The sequence below is a fragment of the Thunnus thynnus genome, chromosome 10, assembly GCF_963924715.1.
Source record: "Thunnus thynnus chromosome 10, fThuThy2.1, whole genome shotgun sequence".
NCBI lineage: Eukaryota > Metazoa > Chordata > Actinopteri > Scombriformes > Scombridae > Thunnus > Thunnus thynnus.
Genome location: NC_089526.1, coordinates 34,588,650 through 34,616,201, shown reverse-complemented (window position 1 = coordinate 34,616,201; position 27,552 = coordinate 34,588,650). Strand labels below are relative to the sequence as shown.

At 39.7% G+C, this 27,552-nt stretch overlaps 2 protein-coding genes across 6 annotated transcripts in view; one reads left to right on the top strand and one right to left on the bottom strand.

Annotated features, from left to right (window-relative positions):
* The window catches only part of LOC137192016 (aldehyde dehydrogenase, mitochondrial-like), a 42,273-nt gene extending 41,261 nt beyond the window's left edge, over positions 1-1,012 (bottom strand). Inside the window, exon 1 of one of the 2 annotated variants that reach the window (XM_067602566.1) lies at positions 798-1,012. In XM_067602566.1, the coding sequence (XP_067458667.1) occupies positions 798-914 (117 nt within the window). In that variant the 5' untranslated portion in view covers positions 915-1,012. The remainder of the gene's footprint in view (positions 1-797) is intronic. The other variant, XM_067602565.1, reaches the window with a different exon arrangement.
* Positions 520-26,678, top strand: rbm42 (RNA binding motif protein 42). 4 transcript variants are annotated; one of them, XM_067602573.1, is made up of 13 exons: positions 520-635; positions 6,743-6,833; positions 7,885-7,941; positions 10,428-10,572; positions 10,855-10,924; positions 13,985-14,056; positions 14,780-14,934; positions 15,055-15,225; positions 16,145-16,279; positions 19,577-19,694; positions 24,461-24,558; positions 25,947-26,043; positions 26,407-26,678. In XM_067602573.1, exons 2-13 carry the CDS (start codon positions 6,829-6,831, stop codon positions 26,517-26,519), a joined length of 1,236 nt encoding a protein of 411 aa, XP_067458674.1. In that variant the 5' UTR covers positions 520-635; positions 6,743-6,828; the 3' UTR covers positions 26,520-26,678. The 4 variants fall into 4 exon arrangements, with proteins under 4 accessions (XP_067458674.1, XP_067458673.1, XP_067458675.1 ...); XM_067602572.1 differs by lacking the exon at positions 520-635 and adding an exon at positions 6,536-6,633; XM_067602574.1 differs by lacking the exons at positions 520-635; positions 6,743-6,833 and adding an exon at positions 6,840-7,138.
* Positions 26,679-27,552: the final 874 nt, after the last annotated feature.

The window sequence follows — 27,552 nt, the reverse complement described above, 5'->3', positions numbered from 1 at the left end:
ATTATACACCGTGAATGGTTCACGTAGTCCCAGCTGCATGTGTGCATGTACTAATTGATGGATCGTGTGTTGGTGGTGGCATGACAGGAGGTACAAGTTAATATAACGTTAATATAAAGTTCAAAACAGTCAGAAAAAGACTAAACTAAAACATTGTTAGTGTCGTTATGCAAAGATCAGACGTGACCTGAGTCATCAACATGGCCAAATCAGCTGCGCATTACGCAGTTTCCCTGACAGTTATTTACCTGACAATAATCAAGACGCCGTGGTCTGCTGGAGCAAAAGAGCGCAGTCTGGGGACATACACACAGACATGGCCAGTTTACATTTCATTAAAACCTGAAGGACGCACTGTTAATAGTTACCGTTATATAACCTCATCACCATGTGAAACGATCTCTTCCAAGAAGGATTTCGCAATAAGAGTTTATCTAGACTCCTATTTCGAATACTTTCTCATGCTTATACTAACGTTACCTGTCATCAGTGCTGCAGCTGCTCTTTCACAAATCAGCAGCACCTCATTACATTGGCAGGAACTTTACACATTTTGTGCGTCTGGACCTTGAACCTAGATCTTCTCTTCCTTGTTTTGCAAATCAGATCAGTCAAGTCAGAGCAAACCCATAAAGGTGAGTAACAAATGTGTAACAGTTAGCAGTCGTGAGTATTACCTCCTCACATACAGTTTTATCGCGGTTTTGCAGCGCACAGCAAACACTTGTTGAACACGTAGCTGGCCAATGTCCAGTGTAACGCCAGAGCACTACGATCATTGTGGCTAACTAATATACCTTGTTATAGTGGACCTCGGGTTGGGTGCTGGGTGCTGGGATGGCGGCAGCAGAGTAGTGACACGCCGACAGTCTGTTCAGTCTGGGAAGAGTCCGAGAAAACACGATACGGAGCATGATGCTTCTCCCTGAACACCAAATGCGAGAGTTGTTCAAAAGTCGTTTCCCCGCAGGCTAGGCCAAGACTGAACAGCTAGCGTACGAAGGCAGAGATAGACCTCCAGCCCCGCCCATATCCGGTACGTTATCGCACCACATTGAACGTTGAAACGAGGGGATTTTGTTTTGAAAATGCAGAGTTGACCTACGGCATATTGATCAATTCAAACCCCGCCAACATAGCTCAGACGGCGACGTCGTGTCCCCGGTCAAAAACGGTTCCAGTCGGACGCCAAAAACAGAAACATGCAACTCAAGTCATATTGCTTTTTAGCAGACGTGTGCACTTATTTGGAATACAGATATGCATGTGTAAGTGTCATTTTCTCTATATAATGAATATTTGGTCTAGTCTGATTTTGGTTTAAAAACGGCTGTGAGCGGACGGTCACAGGGTGTCGTCCTTTCCACGTTCAATAAAGGTCCACCTGGACCTCACTTCAAAAACACTTCAAACACTTCTCAAAATTTCGCTAAACAACACATCTGTGTGTGTTTTGTTTTGTATTTTTCATACAAAAACTTTTATTTTCGTTCTTATCTCGGTTGAGAGACGATTTTCCGAGAGGGAGTATAGCTGCCCATTTTTCCTTTCGAAGTGACGAGAGTTTATGTTTGTGAGTTCAGTTTTAGGTATGGTTATAGAAATGGTTATCTATTGTATGTTGTATGTATGGCAGGATGGAGAGAGAGCAGACGGTGAAGATTTGCCTCAGAAGCTTCAGTTATGGCCCAACCATTATAAGGCACCTTTACCGAACATCAGTGATAACAATACACCCGAGGCCTGCCCTGCACCACGAAGCAGTTAGTCTGGCTCTCTTTGTGTTAGCCGGCTTCACCTAACATTGTCCATCCTCGATAACCGGTATCATGAGGCTGGCTATCAAGCTGCTTTCCTATCCAGCTACGAGTGCGGTCATGTGAAAGAGGCGGGGTTGTTAATTACGAGCAACATGGTCAGAACCATGAATGAAGTATTTCATATGAAATGAGATGAAACAGTGATGCAGGAAATTAACTACAGGACAGTGATATTCATTGAGGTGGAAAGAATAAAGTCACATAACTACAATACAAGATGTAGAAACGTGAGAAATAACACTAACACTTAAAATAATTGTGTGAATGATTATATATGTCTGTAGTATATTTTTTTGCTTTTTGTCAGATGATAAACTATTCTGGATGCACATGACAAAGTTAAAGTGATGTCAAACTGTTTTGATACCAAAGTGGAGGAGAGGAAAGGCAGTTAATGTCTGATGAGGTCTATCTGACTCAAATGTTGCATTTATAATCATGGAGCTAATCACAGTGTGTGGATTATTTTTCTAATAAAAGTCAAAAGAGGGTTTAGTTTTTATTTCCAATATCATCACAAAGTCACCTCATGTTATTCTGTGCCTCAGTGATGGAATCAGAGTGTAAAATCATAGACACTGTCAGTGTAAGAGCCGACAGTGTCTATAAATTTATAGTGAAATAATGTTGATATAATTATGATTTTAGATGAGAACATGTAGGTTATTGACAAATCCTTATGATCTATTGGTTTAAATGATCACAATTTTTATAATGAAGAGTAACCTTTATTCATACATGATAAAATATACAACTAAATAAAAGTTTGTGCACTAAAAAGGAATTTAAATTTAGTTTGGGAATGTGACAGCCCCTACCTAATCTACCTTAAGTGTATTGATGCTGGTGTGGTACTGAGTTATTGTTATATTCTTGTGTCCGTAAAAGTATCTGGGAGAATGTGGGTGTGGCAGCCAGCAGAATTCGGAGTAACAAGGCCTGAACGGAGGCGTCTGACGCGCGCGTTTTGAAGTACACCTATTGTTTTTAATGGCCGAACACGCACTAGAAGCGTCACGACGCGCGTCAAACTGCCTTGACGCGCCTACTCCGACCTTGTTTCGATTTGTGGAGCGTCAAATTAGGACCCAGCTACCAAAACTGTTTTCTCTCCAGCCGAAAAAGAGAGCAATAGGGCAAGCCAGCTGAGCACGGGCGAGCGAGCGAGAGAGAGAGACAGCTTGGCGGTGGTGAGCAAGGAGAGCAAGCAGTAGTGAGAACAAAACTTCTGAATGAGAGAAATAAAACGTTATATTCTGATTATTTCACGGCAGTCAGGTTTTAACGCACATAACCATCAAGTAGTCAATAAATGATTTACTGTGGACACAGACGCCCTTAGTTTCAGTTTTATTTTCCTCCTCTGCATTTCTCCTTTTCATTCATTCATTACATCCAACTAATGCAGCGGTTAATACAAGGACAAAATGACAAATTTGTGTTGGTTCTGTGGTGTTGGAATTTCAAATCTGACACTTGCAGTGCGCCATAGGAGCGTCACGCCTGGGACACACGGGATGCGTGAGCAGCACGTGTGCGTCGCAGTACGCTTTACATTTACATTTCGGCGCCCATGTTAACAGGTTAGAGAAGCCACACAGCCCGCGTGAGACGCGTCAACTAGAGATTCAAGGTCTTGCCTATTTTCTCCGCGTGACAGGCGCGGTTCTCAGCAGAAATAGACAGGGAACACGATAGAAAGATAGGGCTGCCAGTGGCAGAAGCGCCGCAGCAGACACGCCTCCTGTGTGGACGCTGCAAGCATGGGAGACGCAGAAGTTCAGCGACGCACACGCACTGCTGAGGTTCACGCATCCAGTGTGTCCCAGGCGTTGTAATGGGAAATTGCTGATCACTCAATAAACACACAAAGAGGGCATTGTTAGGTTATGAAATAAAGTGATCAAATAATACAATCAGATGCATCATAATTCTGGAGACAAAGATACATACCACCCAGCTATCTTTTCTTTGTCTGAAAAGTTGGCACTTAACCAGTCCCTTAAATACTACTTGTACAGAATTTAAGACATCTGTTTACTAACCTTACAGGTCAGCAACCAACCCTCAGATAGAAACACAAGTCAAAAGTTCAACTAACCTAGGAACAGTCTGTCTTCACGACCATATATGACAGTACATAAACAGGCACCAAGTAGCATCAAAAAATAACATTATTACTATATTAAATTAAGGACAAACCACACTATCCTCTAAAAGCTTATCAGATTTACACATAAACATCTGCATAACTATAGTTTATCTTGTCACTGGCTCAGGTAAAAGTACAACAGAATAAACCTAACTGTTAAACACACAACTGCCTCATCTTACACAGCAAAGAGCAAAGTTTAGAATAGACATAGCACAGAGGAATTTAGAACATGTGTGAAACACAAACTAACACTAAACTGAACTTAAACACTATCTGAAACATGTATGATATATTCAAGAAATACATCGAATGATAACTTACTATTCAGTTTTCTTTCACAGTGTCAATTATCGCTTCCAGTGCGTTTAGGCCTTAATGTTGTTATGGGATAAAAGGCCAACTCCCAGCATTGTTCGAGTTCTCTCTCTCACCTTGATGCATCCCAGCCAGCAGCTGCAGGCTTTTGTTTTTAGTTTGATTCTAGTTTTGTTTTTGCTCCACAACACCTTACATTTCATTGCTCACACATTCACACCTACATTACTGATGTTACTGACTGAAACACTCCATATTTGCAATTATTGCTTCAGTTGTTTACTTTATAATAATAAATATCTTTAATTTGCTGCCATTCACTGTGTCTGTTCCCACATTTGTGTGGCCTAGGCCCGGGTTATGACAGGCAACTGAGCAAAAAAGACACAAACTCACCTAAAAGACTGACTGTTAAAGGACCTATGGAGCCAGGACAGGTGGCATTTAATTTGACATTTGAACACTACAACAACAACTAAAAAACACTGCTACAGAGCTAAGTGGGCAGCAAGATAATCGGATAGACATGCTATTTCTAATCTAAGTCCAAAACATAGATCTGAGGGGTGTTCCATCAACGTAGCTAAAGAAAGCTGCGCTTACTTGAAAAAGCCTGGCTAGAATTAATGTCAACTTTCACTTGAGGCTCAAGCTGTTCCATTAACGCAGCTTAGCCGCGTCTAGTCAACACTAAGTCTAGCCAGACTGGAATAACCTTGAAGTTTGCGCGTGCATGGAGTACATAAGCGGCCCAGAACAGTCGATTGTCGAAAAGATGATACTATGTCGCAAAATGAAAAGAAAACAAGAGCGGTTTTCTTCTCAGCAGTAGAATAAACCTGCTGATGAAACTATATGAAGAATATGAAGGAGTTTTCACCAAAAAGGGCAAAACTGCTACAATTAGCAAGGTGAAGGAGATGACTTGGCACAAAATTGATGACAGATAAAATGTATCTATGTAGGTGGGCAGTGATAACCTAAAGGAACGAACTTATTACTAGAAGGATGATGGTTCAAGCAGCGCTTGTTCCCGCTCATGGTTTTATCTTTATTTGTTAATAAATGAGCATTCAGATCAGTGACTGTGGTTATTTTATCACTAGGCTAGATAATATCAGATGTATATTTAAAATTATGGTGTAGGCAACTTAAGAGAACTTTCCAACATTATCATGCTCTTTGACACATTTTCTCTTTCACAGGATGTCCATTTACAAGCATCACTGAAAGTTAAAAATTAACTGGAAACTGGAGAAGGATATAAGTACAGTGGAAGCCACTTATAATGATCACGTTTGTCTGGGTCAAATATCACTAAGCACATGATTATTATAACCTTTTCTTTTTCTTTATTTGTCATGCAGAATGCCATCTAATTGACATTTGTATATTTATTAGCCTACATGAATATAAAGTTACGTAATTTTAATGACTGTTTCAAAATACAGTAAAGCTGTTTCAAACGCAGCGTGCACATTTTTGAAGCGATGAAATTTACTTAAACCCCCTCCTTTATTGTCATAAGTTTTGGAGAGACTACGTTTGTCATTGAGAGGAAATGACTCTCTGTCTCTGTCATGATTTCAGTGTCCACGCAGCAGCAGTCGCTTATCATGGTAGTAAAGTAAAAAAAAATAGATTTACGTGGTTTAAAATGTTTTTCCATATGTTGTCATGTATGAAGAGACCCAAAATTAATACTGTAGGTGGACTGCTTGATTTCTATAGGCGACTTATTTAAACAGTGTAAATTTTGTTTATGAATGATTCTGACTGTCTAAATAGCTGATCACTGTAACTGTGATCACTATAAGCAGTTACCACTGTATACATTTAAACACAGCAGAAGGACGTGGTTTGGACTTTATTTAATTTTCTTTTTGTCTTCACAGCTTGAACAAAATGAGTGAATGAATGAATAAGTAACTTCAAAATAATGCTGGCACACTTTTATTTCTAAAATTATAAATGCTAAGCTTTTAAATAAAAGGGTTGTGAGTGCGAAAAGACACTTGATGGAACCGTCTTTTGAGAGTCTGTTTCCGTCCGTCGGACATTCTTTGACATGCAGCTGAGTTAAACTGGATTGTAAGCCTGCCACGGAGCAGGCTAGTTCTGCTGACTAAGTTACCATGGTTACTGAGCTTGGACTCATATAAACTCACTTAAATTAGCGAGGCCTATCGAAATAAGTCAGGCTATTAAGTTAGCCAGCTTGATAGAACACCCCCCTGTTCAACGTGCTAGTGTGTTAGTGTTTATGAAGAGGAGCAGAGGAAACGATAATCGTCAATGAAGCATACACACCTTAACACTAGATTTCACAATCTTATTTGGAAAGTATGATCGATAATATATCGTCATTTTGATAAACTACCTCAAAGAAACGAGTTTAGCGGTGAGAATGAATTATTTTTACTGTCAATCTACTATTCAATTTCCAATCCAGTAGGTGGCAGTAATGCCGGTTTGCCAACAAGGAAGAAGACGGAAACGTGCTAAAATCTGGATGCTAAAGGAAGAACCTTTTCATCAATGAAGTACGTCCTTATACCATACAGTAGCTAATGTTCACTATTTACATATGCTTATTCTTAATAGTTAACTTGCTAATCAACAGTAGCGTAGAAATTAATACGTGAATTCTATAGCTTTAGCGTCAACGTTACTGTTATCTTAGCTGGTACAGTAGAGCAAGACAATTCTTAACTAATAACGTTAGCTAGCTAGCTTCTGATGTGTTAGCTAATGCCACTTAATGCTTGTTAAAAGCCTAGCGTATTGGGTAACCGTAGTGATCAGAAGTTAATGATTAATTTCGACGTTTTCAAAAATACGGATTAAGGTAAGTGTATTAATTGATAACGTTATGTCGTGGTCATGCAAATAACGTTAGGTAAATAAACATGTTTCGCAGTGCGTTAGAAATCCTACGGCCCCGTTCGGGACTGTCTGGCGTACATTTGTAAAACCAACAAGTTAACTAATCCTCAGCCTTGATTTTTTTCTTTCAAGTGACTCAAAAGAAAGTTAGTAACACATATTGTCTGAAAACACTTCCAGTAAAGCACAAATCTCCCCTTTCTGTGGCTTGTCGGAGTGAGTTTAGTACGACGTCTAATTCGTGTCGTTCGAAAACAAGCAGACAAACGATACAGCGGTGATGTTTATATTTTATCAGATGTGTTTTCAAGCTGTAATTTTTGTCTTTACAGCTTTTTTTCCATACAACGTTTACAAAGACTTCAAGGATGAGGACTAATTGGTTGGTTTGGTAAATTTACGCCAGGTTAACCGTCCCACATCTATTAAAGAACAGCATACAGCCGCTTCTCTGCATAGGGAACCATCCCACGGGCCAGAAATCCCAGTGTAGACAACCAATAATGTTATTCACAGTCTAAATCACTTAAGGAAGTTAAATGCTGCGGTGTATATCATCTTAAGGCTAAATGACTGTAGGGGAGTCTTTTACTATAAAGTATGAAGTTAAGATTTACCCTATGTGTCTCACTATTCAGTTGTTGTATTGTTCTGTAGATAGACTGAGACGTTGTTTGGCTGGTTTTGATCAATGCTTTTGTCGCACAGCATGGCACTCAAGTCAGGAGAGAACCGTCTGAAAGAGATGGAGGCTGAGATGGCTCTGTAAGTACAACTGTTTTAACGGGTTTTCACCCAAATCATCAAGAAAAAGTTTCCAACTTAAACCAAGTGCTACCTAGCCGTGCAGATAGTTTGCCTTTAAGAAACAGTCTCTATGAAAACTTTTTTTTTTTCAGTGGTTTGAGCAGCACAAACTAAATCCATTCAGCTCTATCATTGTATTTGGGTAATGGCCCAGCTTTGAGACACGTATATCTCAAACCCTCAGCACCTATTACCAATACATCTGACCTGATTCTACTAGCAGCAAGTGAGAGAATGTGTTTTGAATTTGGGTGAACTGACTCTTCAATAAGAGTAAAATCATTCGGATGTCACAGAATTAATGCTGAAATAAGACATTGTTGACAATCAACAGAAAGGTAATTGGCAACTATTTTGATAAAGTCAAATGTGTGTTTCAGTCTGTACCACTGTAGTATTTTCTGCAGTTGGTCTGGATTCACTGTTGACCTTATGAGACCCCCCTTTTTTCTTGTTTCGTCCATTTCCTGTCCTGTTCTAACTCTTAACCTCTGGTTGCTGTTGCTGGCCGTAGTAAACACAAGTCAAAAGTCTCAGTCCTGATAGGTTCACACAGCCTGCATTATATTTCTTACATCTACCACAGATATCAGATTTAAGAACACCATCTATGGTGTAATGTTAGATTTAGAATTAACTAGGTTTCAGCCAGCACAGTGGTGCACTGTCGCCTCACAGCAAGACGGTTCTGGGTTCAGACTCACCATAGGTGTGAATGTGAGTGTGAATGTGAGTGTGAATGGTTGTCTGTCTCAGTACTGAGAGTTTTCTGTCTCTATACTGTATATGTTAGCCCTGTGATTGACTTGTGATCTGTCCAGGGTGTACCCTGCCTCTCACCCAATGTCAGCTGAGATTGGGTGGATGGATAGCTTTCAACAAGCTCAGCTTTGTGTTGCAGCAGTAGTGCAGTGTTTCTGTGGTGAAAAATTGTAAGCGCTCTAAAGCTTAACTTATCAGATGCAGGTTATTAAGTTATTAACATTATTTACATTCTTAAAAATGATCACTATACCAGCTGATATTTGCTTTGCTGGTCTAGAATCTGATTTATGAATTAAAACCTTTCACCCAAATAGGTAAAATACAATACATATTTCATCAATACTATAATGTAGAATAGTCAGCTTGTTATACAGTAAATCAGTAGCCCTTAATGCTTTAACAAACATTCACAAACTGCTCTAGAAGAAAGTCTCATTTTCTTTCAGAGCTTACATACAGTCTGATTGTAAGTATTTGAACAGTTACACTTTTTTTTTCTTGTGGCTCTATGCTTAAGCTAGCAGTAAGTGAGAGAATGTTTTTTGAATTTGGGTGAACTGACTCTTCAATAATAATAAGATCTCTCTATGGACTGATGAAACAAAAATCAGGCTCTATCAAAATGATGGAAAGCGAAAAGTGGAGGAAAAAAAGGAACAACTCATGACCCAAAGCACAGCACCTCATCTGTTAGACATGGTGGTGGTTCTGTTATGGCTTAAGCGTATATGGCTGCCAGTGGAACTGGCATTTATTGATGATTTCATTGCTGACAGAAGCAACAGGATGAATTTAGAGGTGTACACGACTATTCTGTGTGCTCACATTCAGACAAATACAGCAAACTCATTGGAGTACATTTCATCATTTAGCAGGACAACCATCCTGAACATACGGCTAAAGCAACCAAAGAGCTTTTCAGGGTGAAGAGGTGGAATATCCTCGACTGGTCTAGTCAATCACCTGATCTCAATCCCGTTGAGCTGCATTCCACTTGCTGAAGATCAGACTAAAGGGAAAGAAACCCCACAACAAGCAAGAGCTGAAGGTGTCTGCAGTGAAAGCCTGGGAGAGCATCAATAGAGAGCTAGTCATTGACTGCAAAGGATTTTCCACTAAATATTAAATATGATATTGTTTGACCTCATGTGGATCTGTCCAATTACATTTGTATATCCCCCACACTGTACCCCCCCACAGAATCTCATTCTGTTAGAAACACTGTATTTGCTACTTTATTTACAATGGAATGTACTGAAGCACAGAGCCTGAAGAACAAAAAATGTGTCTAAATTGTCCAAATATCTATGTTCTGTACTGTATTTGCAAAAATGTAGGCGCTAGCTGATCACAAGAAGTAAAAGTCTGCACAACATGACACATTTCCAGGTTCGGTGTGAACACAAAGATAAAAGACAAAAACAACAGAGTCTGTGAAATGCCTGACTTCACCATTCTCTATTCATTCCCTCATGGAAGCAATGCTCAACTTTTCTTATTTCTACTGCTTTTCACTTCTCCTTTTCCCTTTGTTTTATTAATTTTATGCATTTTTGAAATTGTTGTTGTCTCCAGGGTAAAAAACCCCAGAGGGGAATCGACTAGTAAAAGAAACTGTACATGTTCCAACCCCCAGTATAAATGTCCATCTGACTCTACACCTCTTGCTCTTGCTGAAGTTTTGAGCAGGAGGTTCTCGGTGGTCCAGTACCGGTATCAGGAAGCCCACCTCTCATGGAAGCAGTACCTGTAGCTCTGGCTGTCCCCGCTGTCCCAGCGCTTCCAGTGGTGCGACCAATTATAGGCACCAACACCTACAGACAGGTTTGTACTGTTCTAGTAGTATCTGGATAGTAATGTAGTATCCCCACTGCTCACTGTAGAGTCATGAATGTAATAAAACAAATGTGGATATATCTATTAGTTAAAGGTGATCTAATTTGGCAGCTGTGGCCAAATAGTAATACGATATACAAAAATATAGCTACTGAAAGAGATGTTTTTTTTCCCCCATTCTTTATGTACATTATTTACTCTGTCTTCTAGCTCTCTTGCTCTTTGTGTTATCTATCTTTTTCATGCTGTCTCTCTCTTCTTCTCTCTCAGGTCCAGCAAACATTAGAAGCCAGAGCTGCAAGTTTTGTTGGTCCTCCACCTCCAGCCTTTGTAGGACCAGGTGAACATAAACTCTCACACACATACACTGATGAGGGTTTGGCTGTAATATTCTGTAATATGTAGTAAATACTCTGTTATCATTTAAATTTAGAGGTGTAATGATACTGTCGACTCACGATGTGGTATTATTATTGTTAGGACCCCAGCATCAACAGTGTTTTTTGCTTTCATTATTGTGTGATTTCTGAACTCACATTATAGTTCTCCTCACTCTTTATTATACTTATATATACTTCTTCTTTTTCTGTCTTCTGTGCGTTTCTTTGGAACTCTTCTCCTTATATTCCAGTGATTTTGAAATCACATTTTTTGAAAATGAAATCATATTTTTTAATAGCAGTCTATGGGAGGAATGATCCAACTCAGTTGGAATCTGTAACTTTGAAATTCACCTGCTCAGACATACAGTACATTTGCCTACAGACCCTGTTCAAACTTAAAAATGTTCATGACACTTTAAAAGTTGTAGTCTGTTGTAAACCTTTTTCAGTCCCACAGTTTTAACTCTACATGCACATATCATACCTTTTTAAAATTTTGCCATAAGCTTCCTCTATCTCAAAATGTAAACATATCCAGTAGTCATTAAAGTCTTTGAGATCTAAACCTTAAAGGTGAAGTCACAGAGGCTCTGCCCCCCTAGGCTCTGCCCCCCAAATTCATGGATGCACATTGCCAAGGCAATGACCAAAAGAGAAATATGGCAGAATCCAGAGAGATGCTTCAGCTGTAGTTATGTCCCTCTCACATTTTATCATGAGCGGGGGAAAAAAAAATTGTCTCATGTGAGCACAGCAGTCCAACCACACTGTCCGCTTCTCTGTGGCCTCTCCTCTTCTCACTCGACCTGTGTTCAGTGTCTCTGTCCACAAAAGCAGCTGTCTGTCAGCTGCAGCATCGACGCCCCCTGCTGACTGGCTGGAATAGTGTTGTGTGGCTTGCTCCAAGTAACTGTGTTTTACAGGCCTGTTATGCAGAGCCAGGGCTGTGTATGGGCACCAGATTTTTTTTCAGCGCACACACAATGGACAGCTAATGGACTGTTAGGAGATATTCGCTGAATTTGACAAAAAGTATATTGGATTGCTTGCTCATGGGGGAATTGTTGGGTCTCTGTAGATTAAAGAGTACGGTCTTGACCTGCTCTATGTGAAAAGTGCCCTGAGATGACTTTTGTTGTAATTTGGCGCTATTTAAATAAAAATTGATTGATTGGTTAGAATCTCTGACTCTACCTTGAATAGATAGGGAGAATGCTGTCACGCTCTCATTGACTGCAATACAATCTACAGGCTGTGTGCCTCCTCACTCTCCCATTTCTTAAAGTGTAATTTCACCCTTTAGGTCTGATCGTAACTCTACCCACTGCATAATGTTGAAAAAATGCTATAAAGTGTGCAAGGGGCTGCGGGGGGGAGCCCTTTGCTTATTACTATTCTTCTTTTGGAAGAATAGTAATAATTGGTTCAAATACAACAGGGCATTTCCACTGTTCGGTGGTCAGGCCCTAATAATAATGAGAGCAAGCCAAACAGTGCAACAACATTTAAACAAGCCAGAAGTCATTTTTTAAGAAACCAATCTGTGTTTAACTTGGTTTATTTTCACATGAAGTACTTTCACATGAAGTCTTAGCTTCAGGAGCTACACTGCTGCTCTGCAGCAGACTGCACCATTTTAAAACAAGATTTTACCAGCTGATAACTGCAGGAACAGACAGCAGGCAAGTTAACAGACGGAGAGATTTCCTCCAGCAGGTCGGTGCTCCTGTAAGCTGCTGTTAGCTAAAAATCTTAATCAGCATATATTTGAAAATGAGCATGGATGGTTTCACAGACTAACACTCAAGTGTGGGGGCTGGGGAAGGTGGGAGTTACCATTCATATAAATTCCATGACGTAGAGAGCTCCCAAACGGTCAACTCTGTCAGCACTGGCCCTGCCTTTTCTGGGCTGATTTTAAAAAGCAGATGACAGGTTGAACCATTTTCAACCCATGAAATGCCTTTTTTTTTAAAATAAATTTGGTGTCAATGTCAATATTAACACCAGAATTAATGCATTTCATTACAGTCATATAATTTAGTTTACAGCTCAAAAAACACATTTAAGTGTGCAGTACCCCTTTAAATTTACAGATTCTCTCTTCCTTCAAACACTATGTAGACATGCATCCTCATGGTCAGCTAATCCTGCTGCCACTAATACTATACAAAGTGCTGAGCTAGAGGCTTCATTACAATAATTTTAGAAAATGTGAACTTGATCCTCTGACCTTAAGGCTGCATTCAGACCAAATTTGACAATGTGGCACTACTGTGGAGGTGTGGGTGTGTCACTACAAGGCCAATTGTATGACATATCTGATTGTAGCACAAGTAAAAATACTTACCAGAAATTACGACAACAACGATTTACATCTTTGTACTCCCCTATGGCAGGGTTGCACAACTCTGGAAAGGTCATCACGGCCGCAATGAGTCTATTTCATCTTCACAGTTGCTCAGTAAACAGTGAAATGCTACATGGTAAACAAAGTCCTTCCCATGGGCATCTTTGGTTTGATCGCTGGCTTACGTGATTGGCCAATCACTCTGGTCACCACTGCAAACAAGTGATTATTGCTTTGCTAAAAGCAAAGGGGTTCATGTTGTGCTACCTTTGCTAATGATATACACCAGCCGCAGTCGTGGGAGAAATGCAAAAAAATACATCACATTGATGTACCAATGGTTAACGGTCAAGTTGAACTATGGAATCATACATTTGCCTGACAGTTTGTGTTAATCTGTCAGCCTGAGCCCTAACCTATTGGAGTTTGTAAAAAATGATAGTTAATAATAATGGAACAGCAGTCTCCCTTCCCAACTAAACCAGGTCTCAGTGTGTTGTGGTGCTAGAAATGCTAGAAACGTTGGCTAGAAGTGAGTCATATGAATTCTAAACATTTGCTAAAGATTTTAAACAAATGTATTACTGTGATCTTTATATACACCCACCCCCTTCTTTACCCTCAGATGTTTCATTCACAGTTACTATGTGACTTATGTCTGTCCTAGTCCCTCCATTACGTCCTCCCCCTCCTCCCATGATGAGACCAGCCTTCGTCCCCCATATTCTGCAGAGACCCGGTAAGGTTAACACTAGACAGTAATGTCATGGTAATAAAAATAATTGCTAATTTATAGAGCACTTTTCAAGCAAGCACTTTTCCCTACTTTGGGATAGGATATCATATAAGCAGCATTAAAACAGACAAAAGCTGTAAATCTGGAAGCTGGAAGAAAGCTGAAAACCATTACAAAAATAAACAAGAAGTAAATGCATAATCAAAAATAACGAATACAAAATTAGCCATACAAAAATCCAAGTTACAGTAACAAAAGACTAACAGTTAAGAACAGACACTGTTTGCTGACTCATGCTTAGTAGAAGGCTGTGCTAGAGCTGAGGATCCAGTAAAAACAGCTTGATCACAGTTACTGTAGTTTTAACAGTTAAAAGACCCCTATTGGCAAACCTGAGACGCCTAGGATAATAAGGGCTTATTGTTGTATTATTTTCATGCTTCTGCCCAAAACCTGATTAAATGCACAATGTGTGCACGTGTGCAATGTTCAGTGGATTTTCAGTTGCTGATAATCAGCAAGTCTATAATTGGTCCCAGCCCTACATGGAAATAATATTTTCATGGAAATTGACTTCTCAATTTTTGGGTTTATTATGACTTAATTTGTAAGATGAATTTGCTCTTATCTGCTCTACCTGCTTGAATCTCTGCCTTCATTCACAAAATGGGGTTCATGTACTGTATATGTGTGAATATCTTAACACTGTGTACACTGTGTTGATAGGTGGTCAGAGGCTGCAGATAATGCGTGGTCCTCCAATAGCACCTCCTCTGCCTCGGCCTCCTCCACCTCCTCCCATGATGCTCCCTCCTTCACTACACGGCCAGACACCTCAGGGTGCATCTCAGCCTATCCAGCACATGGCTGCTGGACCTCAGGTCAGAGTCAAAGAATCAAACCATGTTGGCACAACATTCACCTAGAGGTGGTGAGCCACTGCATTGATTTTTTACCTTGTTCAGAACTTGTCTCTGTGTTGGTTGGTGTGTCTCACTCAGGTCAGTGATATGGTCTCAATGGTGTCAGCCTCGACCACAAGACAGGGAGCCTCGCCTACCGTCAAACCAACACCATCAATCATCCAGGCAGCACCAACAGTGTACTCTGCTCCCCCTGCCCCTGTTGGACATAAAAGAAATGATGTCAGAGCTCAGAGACAAGCCAGAATGGTATTTGCACTATTACTGATATCTTACAAAATAATGTCTAGGTGAGCTGCTACAAGTATTCTGCTCTAAGTGCTGGCTGTGTGCTTATCTGTCTGTTCAGTTAATTTGGGCCTGAGCACAAAAGTGCCAGGGGCCCAACTTGCTCTACAAGTAGCATAGCTCCTTCAAGGAATAGCTCAGTGTGTAGCAAGTGTGCAGTTGAGAGAGTGTGTGTGTGTGATGGTGAGGCTGCAGCAACCGGAGCAGAGAATTTAACAGTTAGCAGCTGTGAACAGTGCAGTGTTTGTACAGTTTAGGCTATTTGTCAGTGAATACATGCAACAACTCCTCAAGACCCATGCCAAGTTCCCATGTCTTGCTTGTTTCTGCCTTAGAACAAGAGCTGAGAAGTGAGAGCACCTGCTCGCTATGTGTGTTTACAGCAGAGAGCAGGAGGGAGGGCTGACGTCTCACTCAGCTAAGCTGAGCTGAGACTCTGCTGCTGTTGTAGATGGTTACTGAGCAGACACTTTCAGTTTATAATTGTAGCGTCCGTTGTCCGACTACTGATAACATGATTTTTATTTGATGAACGTGACGTGAAAATGAACTAAATGGGTTTTGTTTCTACAAAAAAAAGCAAAACGACAGTGGGCAAGTAATGCAATGGGTATATAACACAGTAAGATGTTTTGTTCCATCAAGGAGCTACTTTTATTTAAGGGCTACTTTTATGTTGTATTATGTTTGTAAAAGTAATGTGCTTTAGAAATAAACACTAAATAAACACACTAAAAGAAAAAAAAAGACTTTTATGCTAACTCTGTTATGTATTAGTAATGTGGGAGTGGTAGGTCAGTGTGTGTTACTGAATGTATGTATGAAGGCATGGTGCTGTTGAAGCATCATTGTCTGAGTGTGTCTGATGTGGATCCCTCAGGAGGAACTGGCAGCACGGGTTGCAGAGCAGCAGGCAGCAGTGATGGCAGCAGGTCTACTGGACAAGAAGGAGAGTGAAGACAGCAGTGCCGTCATTGGACCCAGCATGCCTGAGCATGAGCCCCCCCACACTGAGGTACATTTAAAACCAGCAGTCTGCTTTCTGCTATTAAAGAGAAACTATGTAACTTTTTTCTCATAAAAAAAGAAAGTTAGATTTCTAAGCAACAAAAATAATGTACCAAACCGACCCTTACTCTCATTTTGGCGGCTAAATCCTACTTTTTCTAAAGTAAAGTTTACAACCATTTTTCCAGATGTGCCATCTGACAGTACATTTGTATCTCTGTTCCCAAGCAGTGGTTTACACCTTCTGGTGTAAACAAAGGTTCCAATGTAAAAGCAAAAACAATGACACACTCCATAGCAGTGGGTGATGGTAGTGAGTCACTTCTTAGTTTACCAGCCACCATAAAACAGAAAAAGAAGTGATCTCAACAAACAAATCTGGGCAAATACAGCAGCCACCATCAACTGGAGCGCAAGAGATAGAGAAGAGTGTAAGTAAGAAGAAATAGGTAAAATCAGCAGGAATTTTCCACAAATCCTGCTTGTAGGCCCACCCATTAAAATCACCTTTTCAAGAGAGAAACTCAGGGAAACTCAGCTGATAAATGTGAAAACAGCCTCCTAGTGTCAAACTCTGCACTTACATTATTCTGTACAGTGAAGCTCAAATATCCAACTGCAGGAACAAAAAGAAAAACATTTTTTGAGTGGGACTTTTAACCTGCATTAACAGATTTTTTTGGTAACTTGGGGGCAGTGGAAACAAGTTGTGAACAAAACATTGACATATCACCTTAAACGTTGATATTGTATGTTGAACTTGTTAGCAAACAGTTGCTTATTTCCATATCCAGCAGTTATGAAGCAACATAATCATTTATTTTGAGTTGAGTTTCTGTCCATCTGGTGAATGTAAGTCCAATATTCACTCTCTTTTAGCTCTGTTTTTTGCTCTCTACCAACTGTTCACCAGCTGGTCTACAGCTAACTGTGTCTGTTTGCCATTTGGTGTTGAGCGAGTAGTGTACATTGGGTTTTTAAAGTTTTTTCTCTGAAAGCACCTGCCTGCTGCGGCCAAAAACAACACTATGAGAGCACCGAGAGTGAACCAAAACAGTGAAGTTGCAGCCAGACAGCTAAATAATAATAATAATGAGCTGCAGTGTAAAGCTCCATTAAGTTAAGGCACAGTAGAGTCATTTTGTAGGTTCATTACCACAAGCAATGGTATTTATGAAAAATATCAATTATAGCTGCTTTATTGTATTTATATTGAATTCATTTAACTGATTTTTTTCCCCGATTCATACAGTATACATACATACAATAATAAAAACTGAGTACACCCCCGGTCAGTATTACTAAAATGTTAAATAATTACAAATCCTGTCCATTTAATACACTCTTATGTTTTTAGGCAAAACCCAAGAAGAATTAAGCCAATTAAGTAAAAAAATGAATATTTTACTAATTAAACTATATTGAAAGGTCCACATTTAAGAACAAACTGCAACAAAAGTCAGCACACGCTTCATTAGTGAGACTCTATTCTTTTATTTTTCTATATTTTGTATGCCCACCTTTATTTTTGATGACAGATTTGATCCTCGTGGGTATGGATGATACTAGTCTTGCACAAATCTGTGGAGAGATGTTCTGCCATTCTTTACAGATGATTCTGTTCAGTTGCTCTTTGCTGGAGGGGCACATCAGGGAACATACTTGGCCAGGTCATAGTTTTGACTTTTTTGTTCTTTGAAAACTCGTGTGATTTTTGCAGTGTGTTTGCCATCTCCCCTACACCTTTTGCACTCATGCAGTCACTGCCACATCTGTGTTTCACGGTCGGCACTATGCAGGCACTATGATAGTCCTGGCCAGGTCCACGTCAAACATGCTGGACCCATCTGATCCAAACAAATTTGTTTTGGTTTCATTTGACTTCATGTTCTTTGACAAAGTTTAATCTTGAAGTTTTGAGCCATTTTGTGAGCAATGGTTTCCTTCTTGGATGTCATCCGTAGGTTGACTTCAAGCAATGTCCTTCGCAATGGATTAGCTAATGTAAGCACTTTTTCCAGCAGATCTCTGCCAAACCACCATACCGTTACTAAGCTGGTTAAAACACCCATCTCAGTGAAGAAATACTGAGAGAAACAGACTTACTTGTGTTCTGGGAGCTGCGGCTGAACTCATGGAAGCTGAAGGTGTAACGTTAGGTCATGCCTCCAAGAGAGCAGTAATTTTACAGAAGGTAAAGTTTGGTTGCAGCCACAGACTCACAACAAAGAAGGCTCACCCCCCTGGCTCTGTGATTGGATATTATTGAAAATAATATATCTGATTGGATAGTCAAATCATATGTTAATCTGAGCATCCCCATTGCCTATTCAGGAGGAAGTGTCAAATGTGGGGCAAAAGCACTTGTACTGGAAGGTTTGATTTATAATCATGGGGCGGCTGTGGCTCAGGAGGTAGAGTGGGTAGTCCAGTAATTGGAAGATTGGCGGTTCGATTCCTCCTGTCTTTATGTTGAAGTGTCCTTGGGCAAGATACTGAACCCCAAATTGCTCCTGATGGCTATTCAATCAGTGTGTGAATGTGTGTGAATGATTAGATTCCTCTGACGGGCAGGTTGGGACCTTGCATGGAAGCCCCTGTACCCATTCACTCGTAGTGTAAAGAGCGCTTTGAGTGGTCGAAAGACTAGAAAGGCACTATACAAGTACAGTCCATTTACCATTTAATCATGGATATGAGTCATAGCTTTAAATTTGGGATTTACACATACAAATTAAGTCTGTGTGAACTTTTTTCACCCACAAACAGATGTGTAACTGCAAATCTGATGTGTTACTGCAAACCTTTGATGTGTAAACTTGCACACAACTTTTGTGCAAATCTTCTTTATGCACTCACACATTGGAAATGATATGTGCAAATCTTTTTACATTTGTTTACAGCTATATATCTCCTTACAGATTCAAAAGTTAAATTCAAAACATTTTACACATAGACACATTTGAATGTATAATACAATATGTTTTCACATGCTCAGATATGGTGATACATAGCTACAGTACTTATCACCCTATTTTGTTTCCATAGCTCTGCTGCAAATGGTGTGATCTAAGTTTTTACTCTGTTAAATTGCCAATTGTTGCTGAATTTGAAACTTGACACACTGTAACTAACTGAAGTCTCAATACACTGAAAAATTATTTAATGACTTTTCTATGAACAGTGTCTTTTTCTTGTCAGCACAATACAATAAAATTATTAAAAATAAATAAAATTATTATTACTTTTCACCTCCAAGAATATGTAGGTCCTATCCTATGACATGTATGTGTGTGTGTTCCAGCCTGTGGAAAGTGCTACAGAGGACAAAAAGAAAGCAAAGGTGGAGAAAGTGAAGAAGTGTATCCGTACTGCAGCAGGGACCAGCTGGGAAGACCCCAGTCTGTTGGAGTGGGACACAGGTACAAACTGCTTCCTCTCACCCTTAATACAGATAAAGATTGTGTAAGATAAACTATTATATGCTTTTTGGAAATGGTAAATGCTGCACTTGTGCAGAATTCCCTCAGAAACTTCATGTACTGTCAGTAGCTGGAGCTGCTGGCTGTGTAATTATCTCAGTGCCACATGATAATTGAGAGATCATCTGCTCTGCTAGTTGCTGCAGGTAGTAAAGGATTGTGTGCATTCATGACGAGTGTATGCATATCTTTTCGGCTGTCTATGCTAAGTAAAGCATGTCATTCTTGTTGCTATATGTTTGAGATATTGTACATGTTTCCACCTCTAATGGCTCTTAAAGCTTACATACTAGCTGAAAATGAGTCAGGTGGATGAGGTTGAATGCAGCTAACTTTCTTGATTAATGTGACTGATGTTTCATGTATATTAGCATTGCTGTGTTTAAAGGAAAGAAATTTGTGCTCATCTTTATACCTTGTTCCCCAAATCACAAATGTTGTCAGATCTATTAATGTGCTAGTGGAGTACAATACTTAAGAAATATTTAGTTATAAATATAAATGACCAGTAAGTCATTAAATCCATCATCCAAGGGTCTTAAAAATGCTACAAACAATGCAAATGAGATTTAAGTTTTGTTTTGTTGTGTTTTAGGGCAAATATGTAAATTACTGTTTTAATGTAACTGAGACCGGAATGAGTTGAACCAACAGTGGGCATTCAGTCGCAGGGCAAGGGCAGCTAGTTTCAGCTTTTACTACAGGTGCATGGGTGGTAGCTAGAGGCAACATCATCTATGTGTTGATGAGACAAACCACTGAACCTGCCTTAGCAATGGACATGAAGAACTTTAAGGTGTATTGCCTGGCATTAATTACAGGCTTTTTTCAGTGTGCATTTCTCTGTGATGCAGCTTGTACAGACACATCTCATGTTGCAATGTTGGGTCACTGGGAGAGATAATGTTCCACACTTTAACAGAATAAACAGAGACATTTGGATTTCTTCTCTCTGACAACTGACTGACTGGCCTCGTGTGAAATTTTTGTTATCCTTTGGTTTGCCAGTGCCATAATAGACTACCGACTCAGTCTTTGATTTCGGAGCAGATATACTCTCTTTCGTTGGAGCGGCCCACTTTTCTTTCTGATGACGTTGGGCCATCTTTTGATGAAAATCTCTGGCCTTTGCTCTGACCTTCAACTACTCAGCAAAGTTGTAAGAGTTGAGGCTGTTCATTTGAAACTGGCCATGTGCTCTACAAAATTGTCCCTTGAGTACCTAGGAAACTTACTTGCCTGTCCACATGTTTAGTAGACATTATCTCCATCACATTTGGACCTTCGAGTGCTGTTAGCATTCCCACAAGCAGGTCTGCAATGCTTTAGAATCACCAGGCTTCATGTCTGGGGTGTTTAAGATTGTGGCTATTTTGCTCTGTGCAACCTATTACTCTCACTGCAGGGACTGCATTGCCATGGTGTGTGGCTGTGGATAGCGTCGATATGCATGTGCTATCAACCGTACTTTGTTCAATATGAACTGCTCCATGAGAACTCCGTGAGAATACTTATAGATATGTTCTGAGAGTTCAGGGTGTGGCTGCCACCCAGCTGTCATGCTCTAGTTTAGGAAGCTCAGGAACTGGGACAGGTTGTCGGAGAGGAGGTGGTAGCCTTGGTGTTATAGTTGGTGTCATCCCCAGCCCATACTGGGGGACTGAGAAGGCTATGGCACTGGAGCTGATTGATAACTTAGCTGATGAACTGGTGTTGGTTTTTATGTTGGCACTTGAGAAAGCTGATATGTTGGCTGGATTGGTGTACTATAAATGGGCTGATAAACTGGCTAACTGACTGTGATTGGAGTGGACTAATATCCTAGCTGTGGTGCTACGCTTGGAGATGTAGTTGGTGAGCTGGCTGAACTGCATTGGGATTAACTAGCTGAGATCCTGGCTGTGGTAATGCAATATTTGCCAGGTAATGTGAATTAATTCGACCGAACTGCAACCCATGTAGCATGATGTGAAAAAACTGAACGCTTGCATTCAATAACATTTAATGTGTAATACATGCTATATTTAACTCAAAACATAAATGGCGACATTATTTTACTAACTAGCTTTTGTCCATAAGGTGACCATTCTTTTGCAATTGCAAGCCTTTAAACAATACCAGTCTAACATCACATTCTTCCTGCAATGGTATTCATTTATCAGCAACATATCGAATGCTAACTTATTTTAACAGCTGTAGTAACGCATCACATGTCGAATCACAGACAACAGTAGAGTTTTCCAATAGTTTTGGAAAACCCAGTGGTTAAGATGCATGCCACATAACTGCAACGTCAACAGTTTGATACAGGCAGTGGACCTTTGTCACATGTCACCTCCTAGTCTCTCTCCCCCTTGTTTCCTGTCTACTCTCTACTGCCACTGTAATAAAGGCCTAAAAATGCACCAAACTATATTTTTTTCAAAAAAAGAAAGAAACACAAGTCTATCATCTCCATCAGGAACAAGTGCAGCTCTCTTTTTGACAAGAACAGCCGCTCAGAGCGCACAGAGGTTCCCAGTACACATAGGTATTTACAGGTCAGCATTGTGAAATGTGGTTATCTGTTGTACCTTGTATCTCTCCCCCAAAGCAGTGGGTTTCTGTCTGCACAGAGAGGGGTTTCTTTCATGTAAGCTTGCATCTCCTGAATTGCATCCCTGTTTGAGAAGTCACTCGATTCGTTCGTCGACTAACTAGTTTCCCATCGCACCTAGGGCAGCTGTCTTTTCTTCCTATTGTGTATATGTACAGTCATAGTGGGAATCTTTCTTGTTTTCCTTTATCTCTTATGATAAGCTCTCACTGATTAGTTTTCTCTGTTCAGATGAAATATGGACTAAGTGAGAGCATTGGAAGGTCAGGAAGGCTGCTTTATTGAAAAGCTTCCATTCGCTGCTGTCTTCACTGCAGCGCATTTTCAAATTTGCCATCATCCTGGCTGTAAAAATAAATTTAGCCCTACATCACATGCTATTTGGCTTTTTAAAATCCCTAATATTGATCTTTCTAATCTTGATAATTCGAGATATCAGTATTTAAGTTGTCAAATACATGTTGTAATTTATAGGCTTGGGTTTAATATTTAATAATATAATATAATAGGTGGTATTCCATCTGGTGACGCAGTCGTTTATTAGTCTTTCCTTTTTTAAATCTAACCAGCTGTCTGATGGAGACCTTCCAAATTGAGCTGCAGTTTGCTTTAGTCTGGAAAGGGCCCTATCAATGGCTTACACCTCAAGCCCCTTACACACGGCCAGGTTTAGCGTGTAGGCCAAAAAGGGTACATAGTTTACATAGTTCAGGGCATTGTCTGTGGTGACGGCTACAACTGGAAATATCAAATTCATCCAGCGTGTTGCCATGCTTTCTGCAATATGGACAGCTGTATGGCTTCCTCTCATCTCCATAGTACACAGAACATATTAAGTCGGAAATACAGTGAGCTGTGACTGTCGCACACAATAAGAGAGAGTGTCTTATCCTTCAATATAATCTTTGTTTTCCCATGTGATGTCATACTACTAAATAACTTGAGATTGTGGTGCGACTTGGAATTTTACACCGTAGCTCCAGTTCATCATAAGAATGAACAAAACAATACCAATGGACCGCATATCATATAGATCTTGCTATTTTATGAGTGATGGCATTTTTACGAACTTCTGGCTAGGGTCCTTCTGAAGCTGAGTGTGGCGAATAGTAGGCAGTCAGACAAGATTGTATAGTTGACACTGCTCCACTCGTCCGGTACCTCTGCTGCCTCACTAGGGTGGCAAGCTAGCAGGTGAGTCCTAAAATATATTATTGTTGAAGAGTAAGGAAGATAGGTCATGCAATAGGTCAAGCTGATACTGAATTTTGTGCTGCTGGATCACAACTCTGTGGCGCTTATAGACTGTAAATTATGAATTTGAACAGGTCATTGCAGTTTGAAAAGTGACAGCCCTAGTGTGGATGATATTATCCCTCAGGGAGCTTGAAAGTACATTGGTGGAGCAGGTACAGTTTGTGTGTACATTGAGGATCCAGGTGGTGAGAACAAGGATATGGACTGAGGAGTAGATACTGTGGACAACTGAGGCACTGGATTTATAGAAGCAGTAGACGGAGGTCAGTAGGCTGACTGAGGCACAAAAGCGGCTGGCTGGGTTGCTGAATAACTAAGAGCTCCAGGTGCTGGAAGGACTGTTGGCTGCTCTTAACTAGAGGTAGCTGGTGGTGAAACAGACTGTTGCATAGTGGTAGCAGCTGCCATTAATGTAAATGAAATGGTTGGACGTAAGGCTTGTGTCAATGTCTTGTAAGTTGACGTCACACCAAGATGTGCAGTGGGCTGTGAGGTTGTCACGTGGCCAAAAGCATAGTTAACCTGTGGTAGGCACACATACAGTACCAGTGAAAAGTATGGACACACCTTCTCAATAAGGGGTTTTCTTTATTTTTACTATTTTCTACATCTAGAACAATACTGAAGACATAATCAAAATTGTGAAATAACACAAGGAATCATGTGGTAAACAAAAAAGTGTAAACAAACCAAAATATGTTTAGATTCCTTAAAAGTAGCTGCCTTTTGCCTTGATGACAGCTTTGCACACTGTTGGTATTCTCTGAAGGTAAGGATGAAGGTAACATAGTCTGACTGTTTGACACTGTTCTTTTCATGTTTGTGTGAATCCTATTTTCTCTCTGTGTTGCAGATGATTTCCGTATATTCTGCGGTGATCTTGGTAATGAGGTCAATGATGACATACTTGCCAGAGCCTTCAGCAGATACCCATCTTTCCTCAAAGCCAAGGTTGGTTAAAAGTTTAAAATTAATTTTAAAAATAATGGAATTTACTTGTTTTCTCCACAGAAATGAATTCTGGCCTCGCAACCCTCTGTGAAGCTTTGGCAACCCCTAGTGGGGATTGAGAACATGTGACATTGCTCATTAATGACATTTTCTGCTTCTGGGTTTCCATATAATCCAGGCTAATCTCAGACATTCTGTATCTCACAATAATGGATAAGAGTTCAGGTAAATTATTTTATAGTACATCAATAAATGCCATAGGCAATACAATTATATAATAACCCAGCTATGTAATTAGCCCAGAAGCTAATGTCAATTTTGTTAATGAAAACTATGACTAAATATGTTTACTAATATAGTCCCCCGTTACATCAGCAACAACAACACTAATTCTGACTATATCAACATGCAATATTGTTGATGAAAAAGACGAGGCTAAAATGAGGTTTAAAAAATAAAAATTGTACACGCTCTGTCTGCACTGGAGGCGTTCAGGTAATAGTTTTAAAGAGAGTATTGGGCCCCAGTTGTTGAATCATGTTGGTTCAAAATAAATATGCAAATCAGAACATGTGCCATGTCTTGATGCATTCCTTAAATTGATACCATCAGACAAGGCCACTTTCTGCAAAGCTGCATTCTTAAGCATTCAACCTGTATTTTTTATCAGATCTTGTAAAATAAGTTTGACTAAAATGACAAAAAAATTTAAATGTCAAGTTTGCATCGACTAAAACTATACAAAAATAGTTACAATTTTCCTCGACTAAGATGAGACTAAAATGCCCAGACTTTTAGTTGACTAAAACTTAACTAAAAAATACAGGATGAGGTTGACTAAATATGGTAAGAACTAAGGACATTTGACACATTTGACTAAGACTAAATAAATAAAAAAAAATAGCTGACAAAATTAACATTACCAGAAGCAAAATGAATTAAAATCAAATATCTACAACCATGTGACAGCACACAGCAGTATTTGGGTAATGCTTAATGTGTTAACAGAGGAGTGATTTAACTATGTCAAATCTTTTCAAGGGACGGTAGAAAAAGGCTTCCTGGTTCAGTGAAAATACTTTTTTGCATTCATAAAAACTAACATGAACAATAATTAAATATTTATTGAATTCATAATGAATGTCCCTTTCAATACACAGTGGACACTGCTTAAGAGTTCTGTCATGACAATTTGACATCATCCAAGGACATATCCCATCATACACATGTCATGGAGGTTTGACAAAAACAAATCTGAACTCCAGGTCCGCTTAGCAAATGGACTTTGAGTACCTGTTAAATGATCAGTGAGCAATGCATCTTATCTTACTGGTTCACAGTTGTGTGTTTTGGACAAATGAAATCATCACATGAATTGTTATCATCAGGTGGTGAGAGACAAACGTACAGGAAAGACAAAGGGCTATGGCTTCGTCAGCTTCAAAGATCCAAATGATTACGTCAGAGCCATGAGAGAGATGAACGGTCAGTCTCTTTAAAGACACACACAACCTTTTTCACCTGGCTGCTTTTTCAACATTTACATGAGTTGTATTTGCTAAGGGGTCATTTTGATGGTGGTATTTGTTACATTTTATAATAGGAGGGTCCTTGATGTAGAAATCAAATTGGTCACTTCCAATTTTAACTAATAGCCTTTGGTTCTGCCAGTCTGTAGATATCCATCCATCCTTTGTTCTTATATTCATGTCTTTGACAGGGTGTACATTTGATGTAAAAAAAAAAAAACAAAAACCAAAACAAAACAGTGTAGACAGCAGCACAATCCTGTCACTCTGATTAATAACTGCAGACTCTGTGTATCCCTTTCACTCTGTGCTTGTCCAGGGAAATATGTTGGCAGTCGTCCCATCAAACTGAGGAAGAGCATGTGGAAGGACCGTAACATAGACGTTGTTCGCAAGAAACAGAAAGAGAAGAAGAAACTGGGTCTCAGATAGTGTGTGCGTGTATGTGTGACTGTGTTATGCTCCCCAGTGGACAGACAGCAAGTGTGAAAGTATAATGACTTAATTTGTTCTGTCCAGTCAGGAGATTCACTGAGATGTATAGGTGTTAACTTTTTTTTCCTTTCTCAAATAAAACAAACATATTTCTAAGTTGTTCTAAGATATGGTTACTGTTCATTTTACTGGATTTGTTTTGGTTTTTTTTCCACATAGGTAATTGTTGTGGATATTTTGAGTGGAGAAAAGCGCACACCTCAGTGGAGAAAAGCGCACACAAGCCTTTGATGTCTTAAAGCTGAAAATGTTTATTGAAGTACTTGGCCAAGGAGAACTGAAATAGCGAACATTGAAGTCATCTGCAACTCTGATGCTGTCTCTTTCCTTTTCCCCCCCCTCAAGGTCTGACTGTTAGTCTTTAACCCAAGCAGATCAAACTACAATATGAAAAATTAGTCTAATTGGTTCACTAGTTTCTAAACAAGGAATTGCATTTTAGCCGTGTCAGTTCAGGTCATGTTGCATGGAACTTCAGGTCACTGTCAGCACATTCTGGTTTCACATTCCACCTATCTGTGTTGTCTAGGAAAGCCTCCTCCGACCTTGGTAACCATGGCAATGCTGATTTACCCTTTATCAGAGAAGTTTCTGCTCTGCCCAAAACATCACAGATAGCTGGAGTCTCGAGGAGAGGAGAGAATGCCTCCCTCCTGCCTAAGATTTACAGTGTGACCTCAAGGCCCAGGTTTGACCCAATGTAACCCAATTTTTAACCCCTTAGGATGGAAAATTCCATAAGAATCCCCTCTTATTGATCATAAGATCAATACCAATTACCAATTAATCAGTAGATTTACAGACCATCAGAGTGCATCTACATCTTCACTTTCATCAACTATCAATCACAAACATTTCACAATAATCAAGATACAAACACGTCTATGAAAAATATGAGTCGACTAGATCTTAAACAGATTACTAAAATTACTAACTCTACTTGATTACTAGACTTACTTTATTTATTCAG